Source organism: Lepidochelys kempii, chromosome 1 (assembly GCF_965140265.1).
Source record: "Lepidochelys kempii isolate rLepKem1 chromosome 1, rLepKem1.hap2, whole genome shotgun sequence".
Classification (NCBI taxonomy): domain Eukaryota; kingdom Metazoa; phylum Chordata; order Testudines; family Cheloniidae; genus Lepidochelys; species Lepidochelys kempii.
In genome coordinates this window covers 117,155,448-117,172,070 of record NC_133256.1, presented here as the reverse complement: position 1 = coordinate 117,172,070, position 16,623 = coordinate 117,155,448, and the positions used below count along the sequence as shown (strand labels likewise).

The following is a 16,623-nucleotide window of genomic DNA, read 5'->3' as shown; positions in this document are numbered from 1 at the left end:
AGGAGTTACTGTTTATGCCTGTAATAGCTGAGAACCTTGCTTTAGGTAATGGAGTTCTATGGCCTGATACTGTTCCCACTGAAATCTATAGCAAAGCCCCTATTAACTTAAATGGGGGCAGGGCCCATAGTCCCCATTATGGACCATGCCCTGTTATCCTGAGGTCATAGGATAGTCAATTAATCTCATGTATTGGGAGATAGCCATCAAGATTTAGACAGGGAGGAGGCAAGGATACACTGTTTTGTGCTGCTATGCCTTTTCATGGGATCGGAATATTTCTCCTAGTTGTGGATCAGAGGTTTGTGAGGTTACTCTTCAGTTTAAGAATTGTGCCTTTGAAGACTGGGCTGTTAGTGAAAATATGGTATTTAACACTTCTGCCATAAGTAGCTTGTTGGGTTTTAGTTGGCTAAACCTGAGGGTCCTCACTTCCTATAAGGGGTGAGAAGGATGGTCTTGGAGTTGAGTCTTTGTGCTTCAGCTTCCTCAATTATAAAAGGGGAGGAGTGATATTTACATCTCTCCTTGGTGTTATGAGGTTTAAATAATTAATATTTATAAAAGGGATCATCAGATGAAAGGCTCAGATTATCATTGTTTGTAAAGTGTGCATATAGCAGAGGGTTGTAGGGTACAGCGATCCTACTCTCTCTAACCTGGGCACTATAGCAGGAGAGAGGCATAGAGAGAGAGTTTAAACCCACACTCTACATTTTCTGGCCAGGTTAAACTGCGATCGTTCCTTAGGATCAGGAACACCGCAGAATTAGCAAAGATCAACTGCCGCTGTATGCTCTGTCCTTCACTGTGCTGTGCATATGTATAAATACAGCCAAGTTGATATTTGCTCTCGGCATTGTGGAGAAACCCTCCCTGTTTTTTCTTCTTCTGTGCTTTCTCTCGCTACAGCGTCTCCTTTTCTTGGATCCTCGCCTGTCTCCTCCCACAGAAAGGGGGTGGGAGGGAGAGAGAAAAAAGGTCACGTATGTTTGGAAAAATATGTAGGTCAGTGGAACATTTCCTGCACTTGTGCAGAGGGGAGGCAGGGGAGGGAGCGCTCCTCTCCTTCTCTCTGCAGCTTTCTCTTCCCCACCCTTTTCCTCCCAAAAGCAAAACCACCCGCTCTTCAAAAGGGGGGAGACGGGAAGCGATCACCGGGTCCCTTTTCAGCCCAGACCAATTTTACAGCCCAGCTACGTTTTCCTTGCAAGAGAGTCCGATTATAGAAGCAGCCGCCGCCGCCTCCCCCTCCAGCTAATTCGGCAACCAGGCGCTAACACCCCGATGATCACCGGGCGCAGGCAGGGCTGCGCCCCAAAAGCTCTGCTGAGCGGGGGTGGGGGTCGCTGCAGGATTTGCTGGGAGGATGCTCCCTCCTCGCCCCCGGGGCACCAACTTTAAGGAGAAGTCCCGGGATTGCAGCCTCCCTGCCTCTCCCCGCGGTACATCTAACTTAATGCCCCAGGACTGGCCCCAGCCAGCAGCCCCCCTGCCCCGCGACTTCCTCCTCCTCGCCCCGCAGCAGCCCGGGGTGCCGGCTGGTTGGCGGTTCCGGTAGAGCCCGCGCTGCCGCGTGTCTCTGTGCGGTGCGGCGGGCAAGCGGGAGCTCGGCATGCGGCGTCCCCTTGCACCATGAGATACAGCGGGGGCAGCGGCGGCGGCAGCAGCAGCAGCAGCAGCAGGAAGGCGGCGGCGGCGGCGGCCAGACCCCCGGGCTTGTCGTGTGCGAGGACGAGTTTGCCGGCTCCGGAGCCTGGCCCCCTGCGCGCGTGGAGCCGCCGCCGCCGCAGCCGCAGCGGCACCGGGAGGCACCACAGACCCAGCAGCCAGTGTCAGAGCGGCCGCGGCTCCCGCGCTCAGGTCGCCACAGCGGACAGCAGCAGCGGCAGCGGCAGCGGCTGGGCTCAGCCGGCCCGCCGCCCCCAGCGCCCCAGGTAAGGCGCAGCCCGCCGCTCCACGCGGGGGGGGACGGGGACAGCCAGCGAGCCGGGGGAACTGGCTTCAGCGTGGGGGGGTGTGCGGGTGGGTGTGTGCGGGCACTCTGACACACACACCGCTGGGTCAGCCCCGCTCACACTCCTCGCGTTTTCCGCGCCCTTAGGGGCAGGCAGACGCACGGGCACACGCGTGTGGACGCCCGCACAGCTCCACTCTGCCTGGGCATGGCCGGTTGCCCCCGCCCGACCAAAAGGGAGCGGAGACTGAGCCCTCAGGGCTCTGCCCCAAGCCGCCCAAGCCAGGGTTTCGTACTGTGTGCGGCGGGCTTTGAGAGCCCGTGGCCCTCCGTCAGAGGCACATGTACACAGCCTCAGGCACGAGCTTCCCTTCCTGGCTAGCCGGGCGGAGGTTGTGTATTCTGGGTTACTCACCCATGCCAGGACGCTGTACAGCCGGTGGTTTGCATTTTAATGGACATCACCTCTGGCAGTAGGAGGTGTCAGCGAGAACTTGGGTTGTCAGCTACTGTCCATTCAGAAAACACACACACATACACACACACACAAAGGTGTTCGTTTTAATTTTTGAGTATTTGGCTTGAACATGGACAGTGAGTTGGGAAAGCACTGATGGTCCCATTGCCTCGAATATTATCATATGGTTGCAATTTGTCATCTTATTTTGTGGCTGCATTCATACAGGACTGAACAGTGATCTGGGCACTGAACCTGCAGTCCTTATTCAAGCAAAGCTCCCATTAAGGTCAGTGAGAGTTTTGGCTGAGGAAGGGTTCCTGGAGTGGGCCACAAGGTTGTCATTTGCCAAGAGCTTCTTTTAATTTAAACCATTTGTCAGTTTTCTTCTAGTTTTCTTTTAGTTTGCAGACCAGAAAAAAAGGTGCTAAATAGACTTCTAACAACATGGAATTTGTTTCCTAAAGAGCTGTGTAATGCTCTTTTCCTGTCAGGGCAGTGGAGTGATTTAGCAATTAGTAAAAAGAAAAGGAGTACTTGTGGCACCTTAGAGACTAACCAATTTACGATGAAGTGAGCTGTAGCTCACGAAAGCTTATGCTCAAATAAATTGGTTAGTCTCTAAGGTGCCACAAGTACTCCTTTTCTTTTTGCGAATACAGACTAACAGGGCTGTTACTCTGAAACTTAGCAATTAGTGAGGATGCTAATCCAAAAACTTGATATTCCTTAACTGCGTACAGGGTATCTTCCTTTCACTCCAGTGATTTAGAAATAATTAGCTGTTATAAATATTATAGCCAGCAGAGGAACTTTAATCTTTTTATGGTACTAAATCTGAGAAAGACTATAAAACCCCTTAGTGTGGGCATGCATAAATTGAGCTTTAAGTGTACAAATTCAACAAGTGTCCACTGTGGCTGTACCTTGAAGTGGAAAATTGTCTCCTTCACTCATGTATGAAATGCTAATTTGTATCCCATAGTGATGTTTGTTTAGTTAGATTAAATAATTAGTGATTGTAGTTTCATGATGTAATCAGCTCATCCATTGATCTGTGTCTGTTTCTGACACCTATTGGCTGCCTAACAAAGGGCCCAAACAACCAGAGTGCATTTAGGAGTAATAAGAACAAGGAGTACTTGTGGCACCTTAGAGACTAACAAATTTATTAGGGCATAAACGTTCGTGGGCTAAAACCCACTTCATCGGATGCATGCAGTGGAAAATACAGTAGGGAGATATATACAGAGAACATGAAAAAATGGGTGTTGCCATACCAACTCTAATGAGACTCATCAATTAAGGTGGGCTATTATCAGCAGGAGAAAAAAAACTTGTACTGATAATCAGGATGGCCCCTTTCAAACAGTTGACAAGAAGGTGTGAGTAACAGTAGGGGAAAAATTAGCATGGGGAAATAGTTTTTAGTTAGTGTAATGACTCATCCACTCCCAAAAAGAAAAGGAGTACTTGTGGCACCTTAGAGACTAACCAATTTATTTGAGCATAAGCTTTCGTGAGCTACAGCTCACTTCATTGGTTAGTCTCTAAGGTGCCACAAGTACTCCTTTTCTTTTTGCGAATGCAGACCAACACGGCTGTTACTCTGAAACCTGTCATCCACTCCCAGTCTTATTCAAGCCTAATTTAATGGTGTCCAGTTTGTTACTCATGTGAGTACCCATGAGTAACCTGCATGTGTGAGGGTTTGGGGCCAATAATATATTTCATGAACCTAACACTAACACTGTTTGTCTGTTCTTGTATTTTAAGATACAGAGCTATGATTTCATCTTCTTTTCAGTAAAATTTTCAACAAGTTTTTCTGTAACTTAATTAAAAGTAGTGCAAGGAGTGACCTCTATAGTTAGGGTTGCCCAACACTTGCCATTATAAACCTCTGTTTTCAACTGCTTAACTTTATGAAAAGTAAATGTTTTGGGCTGAAATTTTCCATGTTGGTGTCTGCCTATGGCTGATTTTTTATTTATTTATTTTTAATTTTGAGCTAAAATAGTCCAGTCACTTCTGAGAATGATATTAGGGAAAAATATATTATTTTGTCCATGTTAAAAAACCAAAAATCGTACAACCATTTCTTTGGGAAGCTCTAATGCCTCCATGACTTTGAGCAGGGAATTGAAATTTGGCAGGGATGTCACCCCGGTGGCAGGGATGTACCTTTTGTTGCTTCTGTGAAAATGTATGCAAATTTGGCCAAGTTATAAGCTTTTAAAAATCCTCAATTTGCACATGCTCGGTGGAGACTTGTTAGAGTTCAGCTGCTAAATTTTCTGAAGACTCTGTGCTGAGCATGCTCCATCTCCTCACAGCTCCACTCTATGTATGTGCCATCTCCACAGAGCGACTGAGCATCCTCCAACCTAAGGCTGCAGGGGCTGAGCAGGCGTCTTCCCTGTGGTTGCTCCTCCTCATTTCCAGTGGCTGCAATGGTGCTGAGCACCAGAACTGAGAGGAGGAAGGCTGTCTCTTATGTGCTGTTAGTGCTCCCCTGCTGGCGCAGGGGAAGAGATGGAGGAAACAGCTATGCTCAAATGCAGAGGAGTGATAAGTAGTGGGGAGAGGAGAAAGGGATGCAGGGAGGGAGGATTTGGGCATGCAGGGGTCAGGAGCAGAAGTGTGGGACAGGACAGGAGTTGAGGGGGTCAGAAGATGGGGAGGAGAATGGGAACAAGAGGTGGAGTAGGGCAAGAACTGGGAATGGGGAAAGGCAGGAATGAAAATGGGTTGGGAGTAGCAGAACAGAGGCAAGGTTGGGAGTCAGGGGAGGGGAAGGAACCCGAGTGGATAGCAGCCGGGAAAGAGACGGGCAGAAGCTGGAGAGGACAGGTACAGAAGGATCTGTAATGATTAGAGCACATTCCCCTCCAGAACCTGGAATTAAACCCATTATTCTGGAGTCGTAACATTTCTTTGATAGCAATCTGTTGTGAAAGCTACTGGCAAAGTGTATGTCTTCATCCTTTTCTACTGGCAGGGCTGCATAGAAGATGATAACCTTCTATTGCTACCAGTTACTCTGTTAACTCTAGTGGTAGAGAACTTTGCTGTGGTCCCAACCCTGCTGATGACCCATGTGGGGCTCACTGTGCTTCATGATGGAATTTTTGTTTTTTTCAATTCTTTGTTTTTAAAAATCTTAGGAAATTACATAAAAGTACATTAAAAGAACATTAAACTTGCAAAATCTTATGGAAAAATAGTATGTGGTGATGTAATTAAAGGATATATCACAAAGGGGCTAAATTAAGGTTACGTGGGCAGCCTTAATTGTGGTATTTCCTAACTTTTGAGCGCTTGACTTGGTAACCTTAATATTCTTTTCATGTAGGGTTTTATATGATGAGTGTAAAGATTTGAAGAGGCTACTGTCAGTTAAATAAATATTTGTTTAAACATATAATTTTCAGCCTACATACCAATTACCCATATTATTACTGTAATTATTAAAAGTAAAAGAATTTTTAAAATCCAATGTATTTGTCACTATGTATTTTCTGTGTTTACTTTCTGTATTTCTCTCATCTCATCCTGGACAATGTAGAATTTTATTGAATTTTTGGTTTTACATTTGTTTATAGTTAGTTTCACTTTCAGGTTTCTAGTGCTGCAATGTTTGAGTTTCAGATTCTGCAAAGGAATATTTATTTGTGTAAACATAGCAGTTTCTGTATTTCAGTTATGTTTTCCTGTTGGCCCTAGGTTTTATAAAAAATTGTTTATTATAAAATTAGGGTTAGATCCTTCATATACTTATTTTTGTGAATAAGTTCTCTCACACAAGTAGTTCTGTGGAAGTCAATTCAAGCTGACAGTACCCTTTTAACAGATTTGTTATGAGACAGCTTAATTAAGTTTTAAAAAATAAAACTGGGGAAACAAACATGGGGAAACAGTTTCACCCCGTGCAATGACACATCCACTCCCAGTCTCCACTCAAGCCCAAGTTAATTGTATTCAGTTTGCAAATCAATTCCAACCCCATGAACGCCCCCCACTGCTCTTCGGACGTTCCTGTTGGCTGCTGGGGGTGGCCCACCTTGATTGTCACTGCAGGAGGTTTTCTCCCTCTCCCCTCCCCTCCCCGCCCCCCCCACTCTCCTGCTGGTGGTAGCTCATCTTGGGCGATCGCTCTCCTTACAGTGTGTATGATAATACCCATTTTTTCATGTTCTGTGTGTATATAAATCTCCTCACTGTATTTTCCACTGAATGCATTCGATGAAGTGAGCTGTAGCTCACGAAAGCTTATGCTCAAATAAATTGGTTAGTCTCTAAGGTGCCACTAGTACTACTTTTCTTTTAGAGGTATTAGTCTTGCTGGTATCGTGTTATTATCTTGTATGTCACAATATTTATTCATAATATAAGGCTCTGGTCCTGCTCTGTGATTCACTGTGGACTGCTGGGCTTGCCTGGAGCCCAGTTGACTTAGTTGGGGGAAAGGAAAGGAAGGAAGGGGGCAGGAAGGGAACAGAGAGTGACCGCTTGGTTTCTATACACTAGGAATTAATCAAAGATTTCTAAAAAGTTATACCAAATCTTTTCAAATTTGTGTGAGGTCCCTCTTTGAAATGTTACCTGCTTTTTAGCTGCCAGGTCAGCCAAGTCGCTGTGCCAAGCTTTTATCCCCAGAAGCAGTCTGCTCTTCCATCTGAGCAATATGAGTCATTGGGCTACAAGCACTGTTCTAGAGAACCAAGCTTTCCTTGAGTTGGAGAGTTTCTGAGATGAAGGGTTATATCCCAAATGTAGTTCTGGGAAATAATTTTTGAGAAGTTGTTATTATATAAGTCCCAAAACATGTGAGCCAATGTGGCTCCAAAGATGCACATCTCCTGCAGCAATCTGTTTAGGCAGGGCCCATGCACTGTAGCCTATGTGGCGACCAAGTATATTTTTAAATACTAGACTATTTTTATCATAATGAACAAAATTTACCTTTTTTATCTAAAGACTTTATATTGTTGCCAGCTTCTTGATGGCAAAATAGTAATTTTTAAAATTAAAGTCATTCTGATGATATTTGCTAGCTTTTAGATGAATTCATCCTGATTTTTTAAATAAACAGTCTCTCACTATTTTTAATCAGGCGTTACCACCACTCTGTTTTCTGGCACAGACACCAAAGTTGGCAGTTTTTCAAAGAAGCAAATGCGCGCGTACACACACACACGACTATATTCTATTGGATGGATTGATTGAAATCAAAAAGATTTAAATCACCAATTTTAATCATGATTTAAATCAACAAACAGGAAACCTTGATTTAAGTGATCAATTTTAATCATGTGTTGTATTTGTGCTTTTTATTTTCCTAAAGAAAGGTTGATTCTCACTGGTTAATTAAAACAGGTTGCATTGTAACTAACTATATCCTTTATTCTAAATTTGGTGCTTCTTTTTGCTAACCAGGAGGATATACTACATCTATAAACATTTAATGAAGCAATTATATAGCTTAACTAACGTTTATTCAGATTCTTAACTTTTAGATTTTTTTAGTATGTTAGAAAATAGTGAAATATGCATTTCTTATTTACCAGAATATGACTAATTTTTTACTTGTGATTTGTGTCAAGTCTATGTGAATGGAAATTCAAATTCAATCAAAAATGCACAAAAACACAGTATTAATTTTTTTAAATCAAACTTAAATATGCTGGGTACATAAGAAAAAAAGTTTATCAAAACATATTCTACATTCAAAACTCATTTATTACACAAAGGAAATATCTGTAGTTAATGAATTGACCTGATTTGCTTCTGGTCACCATCTCCTTCAAGATTTTAAAACCAGTAGATCTCATCCCATCACACCTAGTTTTTCTTCATACACTGGAGGAGAAAAACAAGCTCTCCTGCTTTTTTCAACTCCCACTTTGTTTCTTAACTTTAAATGAACTAGGCATTAAACTGAACTAGCTGAATAAACTGAAATGAAAAAAATATTCTCCCTATTCCTGCAGAAAAGGCTACCACTGTCAAAAGCTAGTTTAGAATGCCAACCAATTCTGGTTATAGGAGCTTAGTCAGTGACTTCAACCAGTTCAGTGGTTTGATTCTGCAGTATTTAAAACTTGACAGAGGTACTGCTCAATATTTATTGTTTTTAATTTACATTATTTTAATAGTTAAGACTTTAACATAAATTGTCAATTTCAAATTTAAGTTTAAATAGATTTATTTTAAAAACCCTATATTTAATTTAAATAAAAATATCTGATTAAAAAAACCCAATATTTTAAAATAATTGATTTTTATCCATCCTGATATTATAAAATAAAACAGCAGACTCTCATACTTTTGCATGTTAGAGTGTTGTTGTATAAGCAGTTGGGGGAAAACAAAATACAATCCACCCTAGCTATAACGAACCTGTCAGGATCCAGGCCTTTTGTTCGTTATAGCCAGGGGTTCATTATAGCAAAAGGACAATCAGAACGAACCATAAACTGCGGGAGTGAGTTAATGAAGTCGCTTTGGATAGAGGTGTTAGCTTAATTAACTAATTAATAATAATTAAGGCTACAAGTTGGTCATCTTTGGTGACCTCTGCAACTTCAACCCCTGGCGGAAGAGCTCCCAGCTGTCAGCCCCCTGCAGAAGCGGGGCTCCGGGCTCCCAGCTGTCAGCCCCAGAGCCCCTTGGGCTCAACCCTGGATAAAAATTGTCCATAAATATACAACATCTCCCCCTGCCCCCTTTTTTTTTACGGTATGGTAATAAAGGGCATTATACCTAGGTGTACTGTATCTAAAAGCACTCTTGAGTTTTGTATTTCTTGTTCATGCTGTTTTTGTGTTATTTAATAAGCAACATTAACCACACTCCCCAATGGTGATAGTGAAACAGTGTTTTGGACACTGATTCTATTGAACAAATAGACATCTCTTTTTCAGAGAGCTGTCAGATTGTTCAGTCTATTGAACAACAGTAAAGGTTCTTGGGTGCTCTGTAATTAACATTCAATCAAGTTAAAAATAAAATATACAAAATAAAGCTTGGAGTTAGAAAATATTTTTTCGACAAATTTAGGTTCTAATTTGGCAGTCACTCTTACAAGTCTCACTATTGTGACAGGGTCAGGCCAGATGGCTACAAGAGAGTGGTCGAAGGTAGATACATTAGTTCCAGGTTAAGCAGGTCCCTTTTCCCTGGGTAAAATAACAGGGACTATTCCAGAACACTCAGGAACTTTCTAGAACTAATTAAGGCAGGCAGGCTAATTAGGACACCTGTAGCCAATTGGGAAGCTGCTAGAATTAATTAAGGCTAATCAGGACACCTGGTTTAAAAAGGCTGTCACTCCAGTTAGTGAGGTGTGCGCGTAAGGAGCTGGGAGTGAGAGGACGTGCTGCTGGAGGACTGAGGAGTACAAGTGTTAACAGACATCAGGAGGAAGGTCCTGTGGTGAGGACAAAGAAGATGTTGGGATGAGGCCAAGGGGAAGTAGCCCAGGGAATTATAGCTGTTGCGCAGCTGTTCCAGAAGGCACTCTAGACAGCTGCAGTCCACAGGGCCCTGGGTTGGAAGCCGGGGTAGAGGGCGGGCCCAGGTTCCGCCCAAACCTCCCAACTTCTGACCCAACACAGAAGCTTCCACCAGAGGTGAAGGTCTCTGAGCTGGTCCCCGACCCACATGGTGGATCAGCAGAAACTGCGGGGATTGTTCTTACTCTTTTTCCCCCCATGTTGGCCAGTGATGAGGATATCTAAGTGAACGGCAGATATGAGCCATGAAAGTGGCCAAACTGAGGGCTGCCGTGAAACTTAGAGGCAAGCAAAATCCGCCAATAAGCGCAGGACCCACCAAGGTAGAGGAGGAACTTTGTCACACTATGATTTATTCTGTTTTAAGAAAGCATGTACTTCATTATTTAAACTTCATATTTTTATGTTCCTTTCTTTAAAAAAACTGGACCTCCCTGGGTAAGTGGAATCACTGGGAGAAAAATTGAAATTGATCACTTGAAAATAAATTTTTGCAGAAAAAGTTTTTGACACAATCATATTGGGTTTGATTTAATTTTGATATTTTGCTGTTGATGAACTGTTCACCATATTTTCTCTTAATTCACACTTTGAGACTCCAAGCAACTTTTTACATTGAGAGCTTCTTTTCAGAATGAAGCTCTCACTTTGGCTGTCTTAATCAACAAAGCCTCTGTAGAGCCTCTGTACAAAGCTGTAGAGCCTCTGAATCAAACTCGATGAAACTTAACATTGCTGGGTTATCTGACTTTAGTCAAATACAACAAATGGCTTGACCGTTCAAGGCTTGCTTGCACAGTAGTTCCAATGACTGAAGTGGGAATACTCTCATGAGTCTGACTTGTGATATTTAACATTACCTCTTGTATTGTACAGAATAATTGGAATTCATTTTCCAGTTGCAGGAGTTGACAGATATTGCATCTCATTATTCATAACCTTTGTTTTTTCAAAGTTATCAATTAGGGGGCAGGATATTGTTTCTGTTCTAACTAGATGTATCTTCTTCTCTGGGCCTTGTGGAAAAAGTCTGCAGATTCTACTTCTGGCATTTTGTCTATTTCTGGTTTTCTCATCCGAAACAGAAAAAGGTTTTAAATTAGAGGCTTTACGTTAGATAAATCCATATGGCATTTGTACTTCTAGTGAAAGTTTCTTCAATTTATGGTAACAGAAAAAGTTGTTTTATTATTTCTGTATGGCCCAAGGGCATTCTTTACCCTTTCAGTAACTCCATCCTGTTCATCAGACCAACATCTATATTGCTTCCTCTTCAGTTACAAAGAATTTTTTTTTCTATTTCTCATATTTTAGTGATCTTGTGCTACATTTTCAGGTACACTAATAAGCCTTTAAAAAAAAAGCCATTTTCTTATTTACATATTGTATTTCCTCAGTGTTTCTGCAATGTAATATGTCCAACTAGATATCCCAATCAAACAACAGTTCTTTTCTAATTGAAACATGCTGGTTGTATTTCCAACAATTTCAGGAAGAGTAATGCAGAGCACAAAGATTAGTCATACAAGTTATTGTTTTAACAATTATGTTGTTTTTACAATAAAGACTAGAAAGTCTCCGTTACACCGTATATTGCCACTGAATTTTTTTGACTGCCATTAATGTCAGTGGAAATTTTGCCTGAATAAGATCCGTAATACTCAGCCCTCAATCTGATTGGTCTCAAAGTGATAATAATCAGTTTAATCTTTCCTGTTTCTCTCAAGCACAAGGGCCAGGTTTTCAGCTGCTGTAAATTGGCATAGCTTAGTTGATTTTAACAACTACAATTACTGAAATGAAAAAACCCGCTGAGAGTCAGGCCCCTAATATCCACATTTCCTCTAAAAATATACAGTACAACCTTTTCAACAACCAAGTACCTTGCAGGTATTCAAATTTGCCAGTATTTAACCCTTAGGAAGCAGAATTTCATTTGAGGCCTGATCCTGCAGTCCTTATTAAGGCAAAGCTTCCACTGACATCAAATGGAGTTCGGCATGACAAAGGGGTACAGGTTTGGACTTTTGAACATTTCTGGCCCCAGCTTCTTAGGTAGGTGTTATCTGAGTTAAAAACAATGAACAACAATATGGAGTGCTTACTATATATAAGTTTCAGAGTAGCAGCCGTGTTAGTCTGTATTCACAAAAAGAACAGGAGTACTTGTGGCACCTTAGAGAGACTAACAAATTTATTTGAGCATAAGCTTTCGTGGGCTACAGCTCACTTCATCGGATGCATAGAATGGAACATATAGTAAGAAGATATATATATATATATATACACACACACACATATGAACATGACAATATGTGTAATGACCCAGCCACTCCCAGTCTCTATCCAAACCCAAGACAATGGTATCTAGTTTGCATATTAATTCAAGTTCAGCAGTTTCTCGTTGGAGTCTGTTTTTGAAGCTTTTCTGTTGCAAAATTGCCACCTTTAAGTCTGTTACTGAGTGGCCAGAGAGGTTGAAGTGCTCTCCTACCGGTTTTTGAATGTTATGATTCCTGATGTCAGATTTGTGTTCATTTATTCTTTTGCGTAGAGAGTGTCCGGTTTGGCCAGTGTACATGGCAGAGGGGCATTGCTGGAACATGATGGCATATATCACATTGAATTAATATGCAAACTAGATTGCAAACTAGATACCTTTAACTTGGGTTTGAATAGAGACTGGGAGTGGCTGGGTCATTACACATATTGAATCTATTTCCCCATGTTAAGTATCCTCACACCTTGTTAACTGTCTAAATGGGCCATCTGGATTATCACTAGAAGTTTTTTTTCCTCCTGCTGATAATAGCTCATCTTAATTAATTAGCCTCTTACAGTTGGTATCTCTACTTTCACCTTTTCGTGTTCTCTGTATGTATGTATGTATGTATGTATACATATAATCTATATCTTCTTACATATGTTCCATTCTATGCATCCGATGAAGTGTGCTGAAGCCCACGAAAGCTTATGCTCAGATAAATTTGTTAGTTTCTAAGGTGCCACAAACTCCTGTTCTTTTTACTATATACAGTGATTTCATCTGAAGACCTCAGCGTAAAGTAAGACTTCAACCTGTTCAAAGCAAAATTATACAGATTTTCTTTTGAATTTTAGAAAATTACTCAAATAATATCCACACCCATACTAACAGCTGCATTTCTTTATTCAGTGAAATTGCACAAAAGATAAATTTGGCTGAAAGACTGATTCACTAATACTATACCCCAACATTGTAGTGGTTTGTGTATTTGAAAAAATCAGTTAACAGTGTACAACATTTTTTCTTCACCCTATTAATCCCAGCTAAAATGACAGTCTCACAAAGGCAATGATGAGGGGCCTATCCAACAAAAGTATATAGGGTTCTTGAGTCACAGAGACCATAGATCATTTTACCTGGCTCCTCGACGACCAATGTATGTAGAGAAAAGATCAGCTTGTTGTGGTGGATCTAAAAACACTCCTGCATGCTGTGGATTTGTGGAGCTGCTTGGAGGGAGGAAGCTCCTGTAAATAAACTCCTTCCCTCCTGTATTCTGTTATCTCCTATCTCTCTCAGTCCATGGCTCTTCCAAGTAAGCAACAGGGACTGATCCCAGGTGCCCTACAGGTTGTCTTAAAGGAAAGATGGGTGATGGAACCTCTCATTTCTCAGTAACTGGAGAAGGAGAGAGAGTCTGCCTCCTCTCTTTTTCAGTTCTCTCCTATCTTTGTCTATTGCTATTTTATTTTCTATTTTTTGTAAAATAAATAAATAAATAAAACATTGTTTGGCATGGGGAAGGTAAGAATAATCTCTTTGATCCAGTGGATCCTTTTTTCTACCTTCCAGGCTGACCAATTCAAAGCTGTTATCCTGGGAGAAATCTTTGTCTTTGGGGTGCACACTTCCTTAGCTTAGTCCCCCTAGATGAGAACATTGTGGGAATGTCCTGAGCATGCTCTGTGCATACCCATCATCATGGCCCTAATTCAGGAACGTAACCCTATTTAGGAAAAAACTTAAGTACATACTTAAAGTTAAGTACACGTGCTTGAAGTTGATCAAGTGCTTTCCTGAACAGAGATGGGCTTAAGTACATGGTTACGTGCTATCCTGAACCAAGGCCAGGAAGTAGATTTCAATGAGGATGGGCAGATGGAAAAGGAGTGGTCCTAGGCAGCGAAGTTAAGCACTACATGGCTGCTAGTAAGTGGGAAGTACCCTTTGAAAGTCAGTATAGTACAGAGAAAAGGAGTACTTGTGGAACCTTAGAGACTAACCAATTTATTTGAGCATAAGCTTTCATGAGCTACAGCTCACTTCATCGGATGCATACTGTGGAAAGTACACAAGATCTTTTTATACACACAAAGCATGAAAAAATGGGTGTTTACCACTACAAAAGGTTTTCTCTCCCCCCACCCCACTCTCCTGCTGGTAATAGCTTATCTAAAGTGATCACTCTCCTTACAATATGTATGATAATCAAGTTGGGCCATTTCCAGCACAAACCCAGTTTTCTTCCCCCTCCCCCGCCCCCCCCATCCCACTCTCCTGTTGGTAATAGCTTATCTAAAGTGATCACTCTCCTTACAATGTGTATGATAATCAAGGTGGCCCATTTCCAACACAAATCCAGAGTTTAACAAGAACGTCTGGGGGGGGGGGGGAGTAGGAAAAAACAAGGGGAAATAGGTTACCTTGCATAATGACTTAGCCACTCCCAGTCTCATATAGTACAGAGGAGCCCAAATGCTTCTCTGAGCCAGCAAATTGGAAGTTACCCTTTATCTGGATATGGTCCTGAGGATATTAGCTGCCCTGAACTTTTGGCTATTCATTTGCTTTATTATCCATCTTCTCCTTTAATATCTCCGTATATAACAAGGATGATATGAGCGTATTATAATTCGAAGTCGTTTATTTTGTTTCTTCAGCTTTATAACTTTTTAATATTTTCTCTTCTGCAAGCTCTGAAAGAAAATTGTGTTCCCAATTCCTCATACGTTATATCTGATGTGATTTGTGTGTTAATTTATCAATTTGTTGTTAAACAGCTTGATAAATGTTGATTCTGTGTGCTAAGTCTTTGGAGAATGACCTTGTATTACATTTGTTTTGGAGGATTTTTGTAAAAAATATAAACTATTTTGTCAATATGCAGTGTTGTAGCTGTATTGGTCCCATGATATTAGAGAGACAAAGTGGGTGAGGTAATATCTTTGATTGGACAAACTTCTGTTGGTGAGAAAGAGGGAAGGATATTGGGACTGGGAGTCGGTTGGGATGGGAAGTGTGGGCAGGGGAAAATAGTATGTTATCATGTAATTAAAGCCTGTATCATAATACATATGCACAAGGTGGGGGGGTGAATTAAGGGTCTGGCATTTCCTAACTTTTGAGTGCTTACTTTGCAACCTTAATGTTCTTTTAATGTAGTTTTTTGTGGAAAATTTCCTAGGTTTTTAAGAAAGTAAACTGAAATCAGAAATTTTATCATGTGGCATCTATTGACACCTACATGGTTCATTAGCATCATTGTTTAGATCCCACGACACAGACCTAATGAAGTAACTGAGAGCAGTAATAGGTTTTTTTCATCTTCTACGTGGACCAGTATTAGATGGAGATGGGACACTTTGCCAGTGGGTTTCACAGGTATTTCCTGATGGTGGAGAACTCCTGGGTTCCATTGCAGGCTCGGGAGGGGAGTGTGCTGTAGTGGGCACAGACTCTTAGAATCATAGAATATCAGGGTTGGAAGGGACCCCAGAAGGTCATCTGTCCAACCCCCTGCTCGAAGCAGGACCAATTCCCAGTTAAATCATCCCAGCCAGGGCTTTGTCAAGCCTGACCTTAAAAACCTCTAAGGAAGGAGATTCTACCACCTCCCTAGGTAACGCATTCCAGTGTTTCACCAAACTCCTAGTGAAAAAGTTTTTCCTAATATCCAACCTAAACCTCCCCCACTGCAACTTGAGACCATTACTCCTCATTCTGTCATCTGCTACCATTGAGAACAGTCTAGAGCCATCCTCTCTGGAACCACCTCTCAGGTAGTTGAAAGCAGCTATCAAATCCCCCCTCATTCTTCTCTTCTGCAGACTAAACAATCCCAGCTCCCTCAGCCTCTCCTCATAAGTCATGTGTTCTAGACCCCTAATCATTTTTGTTGCCCTTTGCTGGACTCTCTCCAATTTGTCCACATCCTTCTTGTAGTGTGGGGCCCAAAACTGGACAAAGTATTCCAGATGAGGCCTCACCAATGTCGAATAGAGGGGAACGATCACATCCCTCGATCTGCTGGCAATGCCCCTACTTATACATCCCAAAATGCCATTGGCGTTCTTGGCAACAAGGGCACACTGCTGACTCATATCCAGCTTCTCGTCCACTGTCACCCCTAGGTCCTTTTCCGCAGAACTGCTGCCTAGCCATTCGGTCCCTAGTCTGTAGCTGTGCATTGGGTTCTTCCGTCCTAAGTGCAGGACCCTGCACTTATCCTAATTGAATCTCATCAGATTTCTTTTGGCCCAATCCTCCAATTTGTCTAGGTCCTTATGTATCCTATCCCTCCCCTCCAGTGTATCTACCAATCCTCCCAGTTTAGTATCATCCGCAAATTTGCTGAGAGTGCAATCTACACCATCTTCCAGATCATTTATGAAGATATTGAACAAAACCGGCCCCAGGACCGACCCCT

At 42.0% G+C, this 16,623-nt stretch overlaps 1 protein-coding gene across 1 annotated transcript in view; it reads left to right on the top strand.

Moving 5' to 3' along the window:
* Positions 1-1,117: 1,117 nt before the first annotated feature.
* NPAS2 (neuronal PAS domain protein 2) overlaps positions 1,118-16,623 on the top strand; it is a 204,606-nt gene continuing 189,100 nt past the window's right edge. The window contains exon 1 of the mRNA XM_073352007.1: positions 1,118-1,937. Within this exon, the coding sequence (XP_073208108.1) occupies positions 1,636-1,937 (302 nt within the window). The 5' untranslated portion in view covers positions 1,118-1,635. The remainder of the gene's footprint in view (positions 1,938-16,623) is intronic.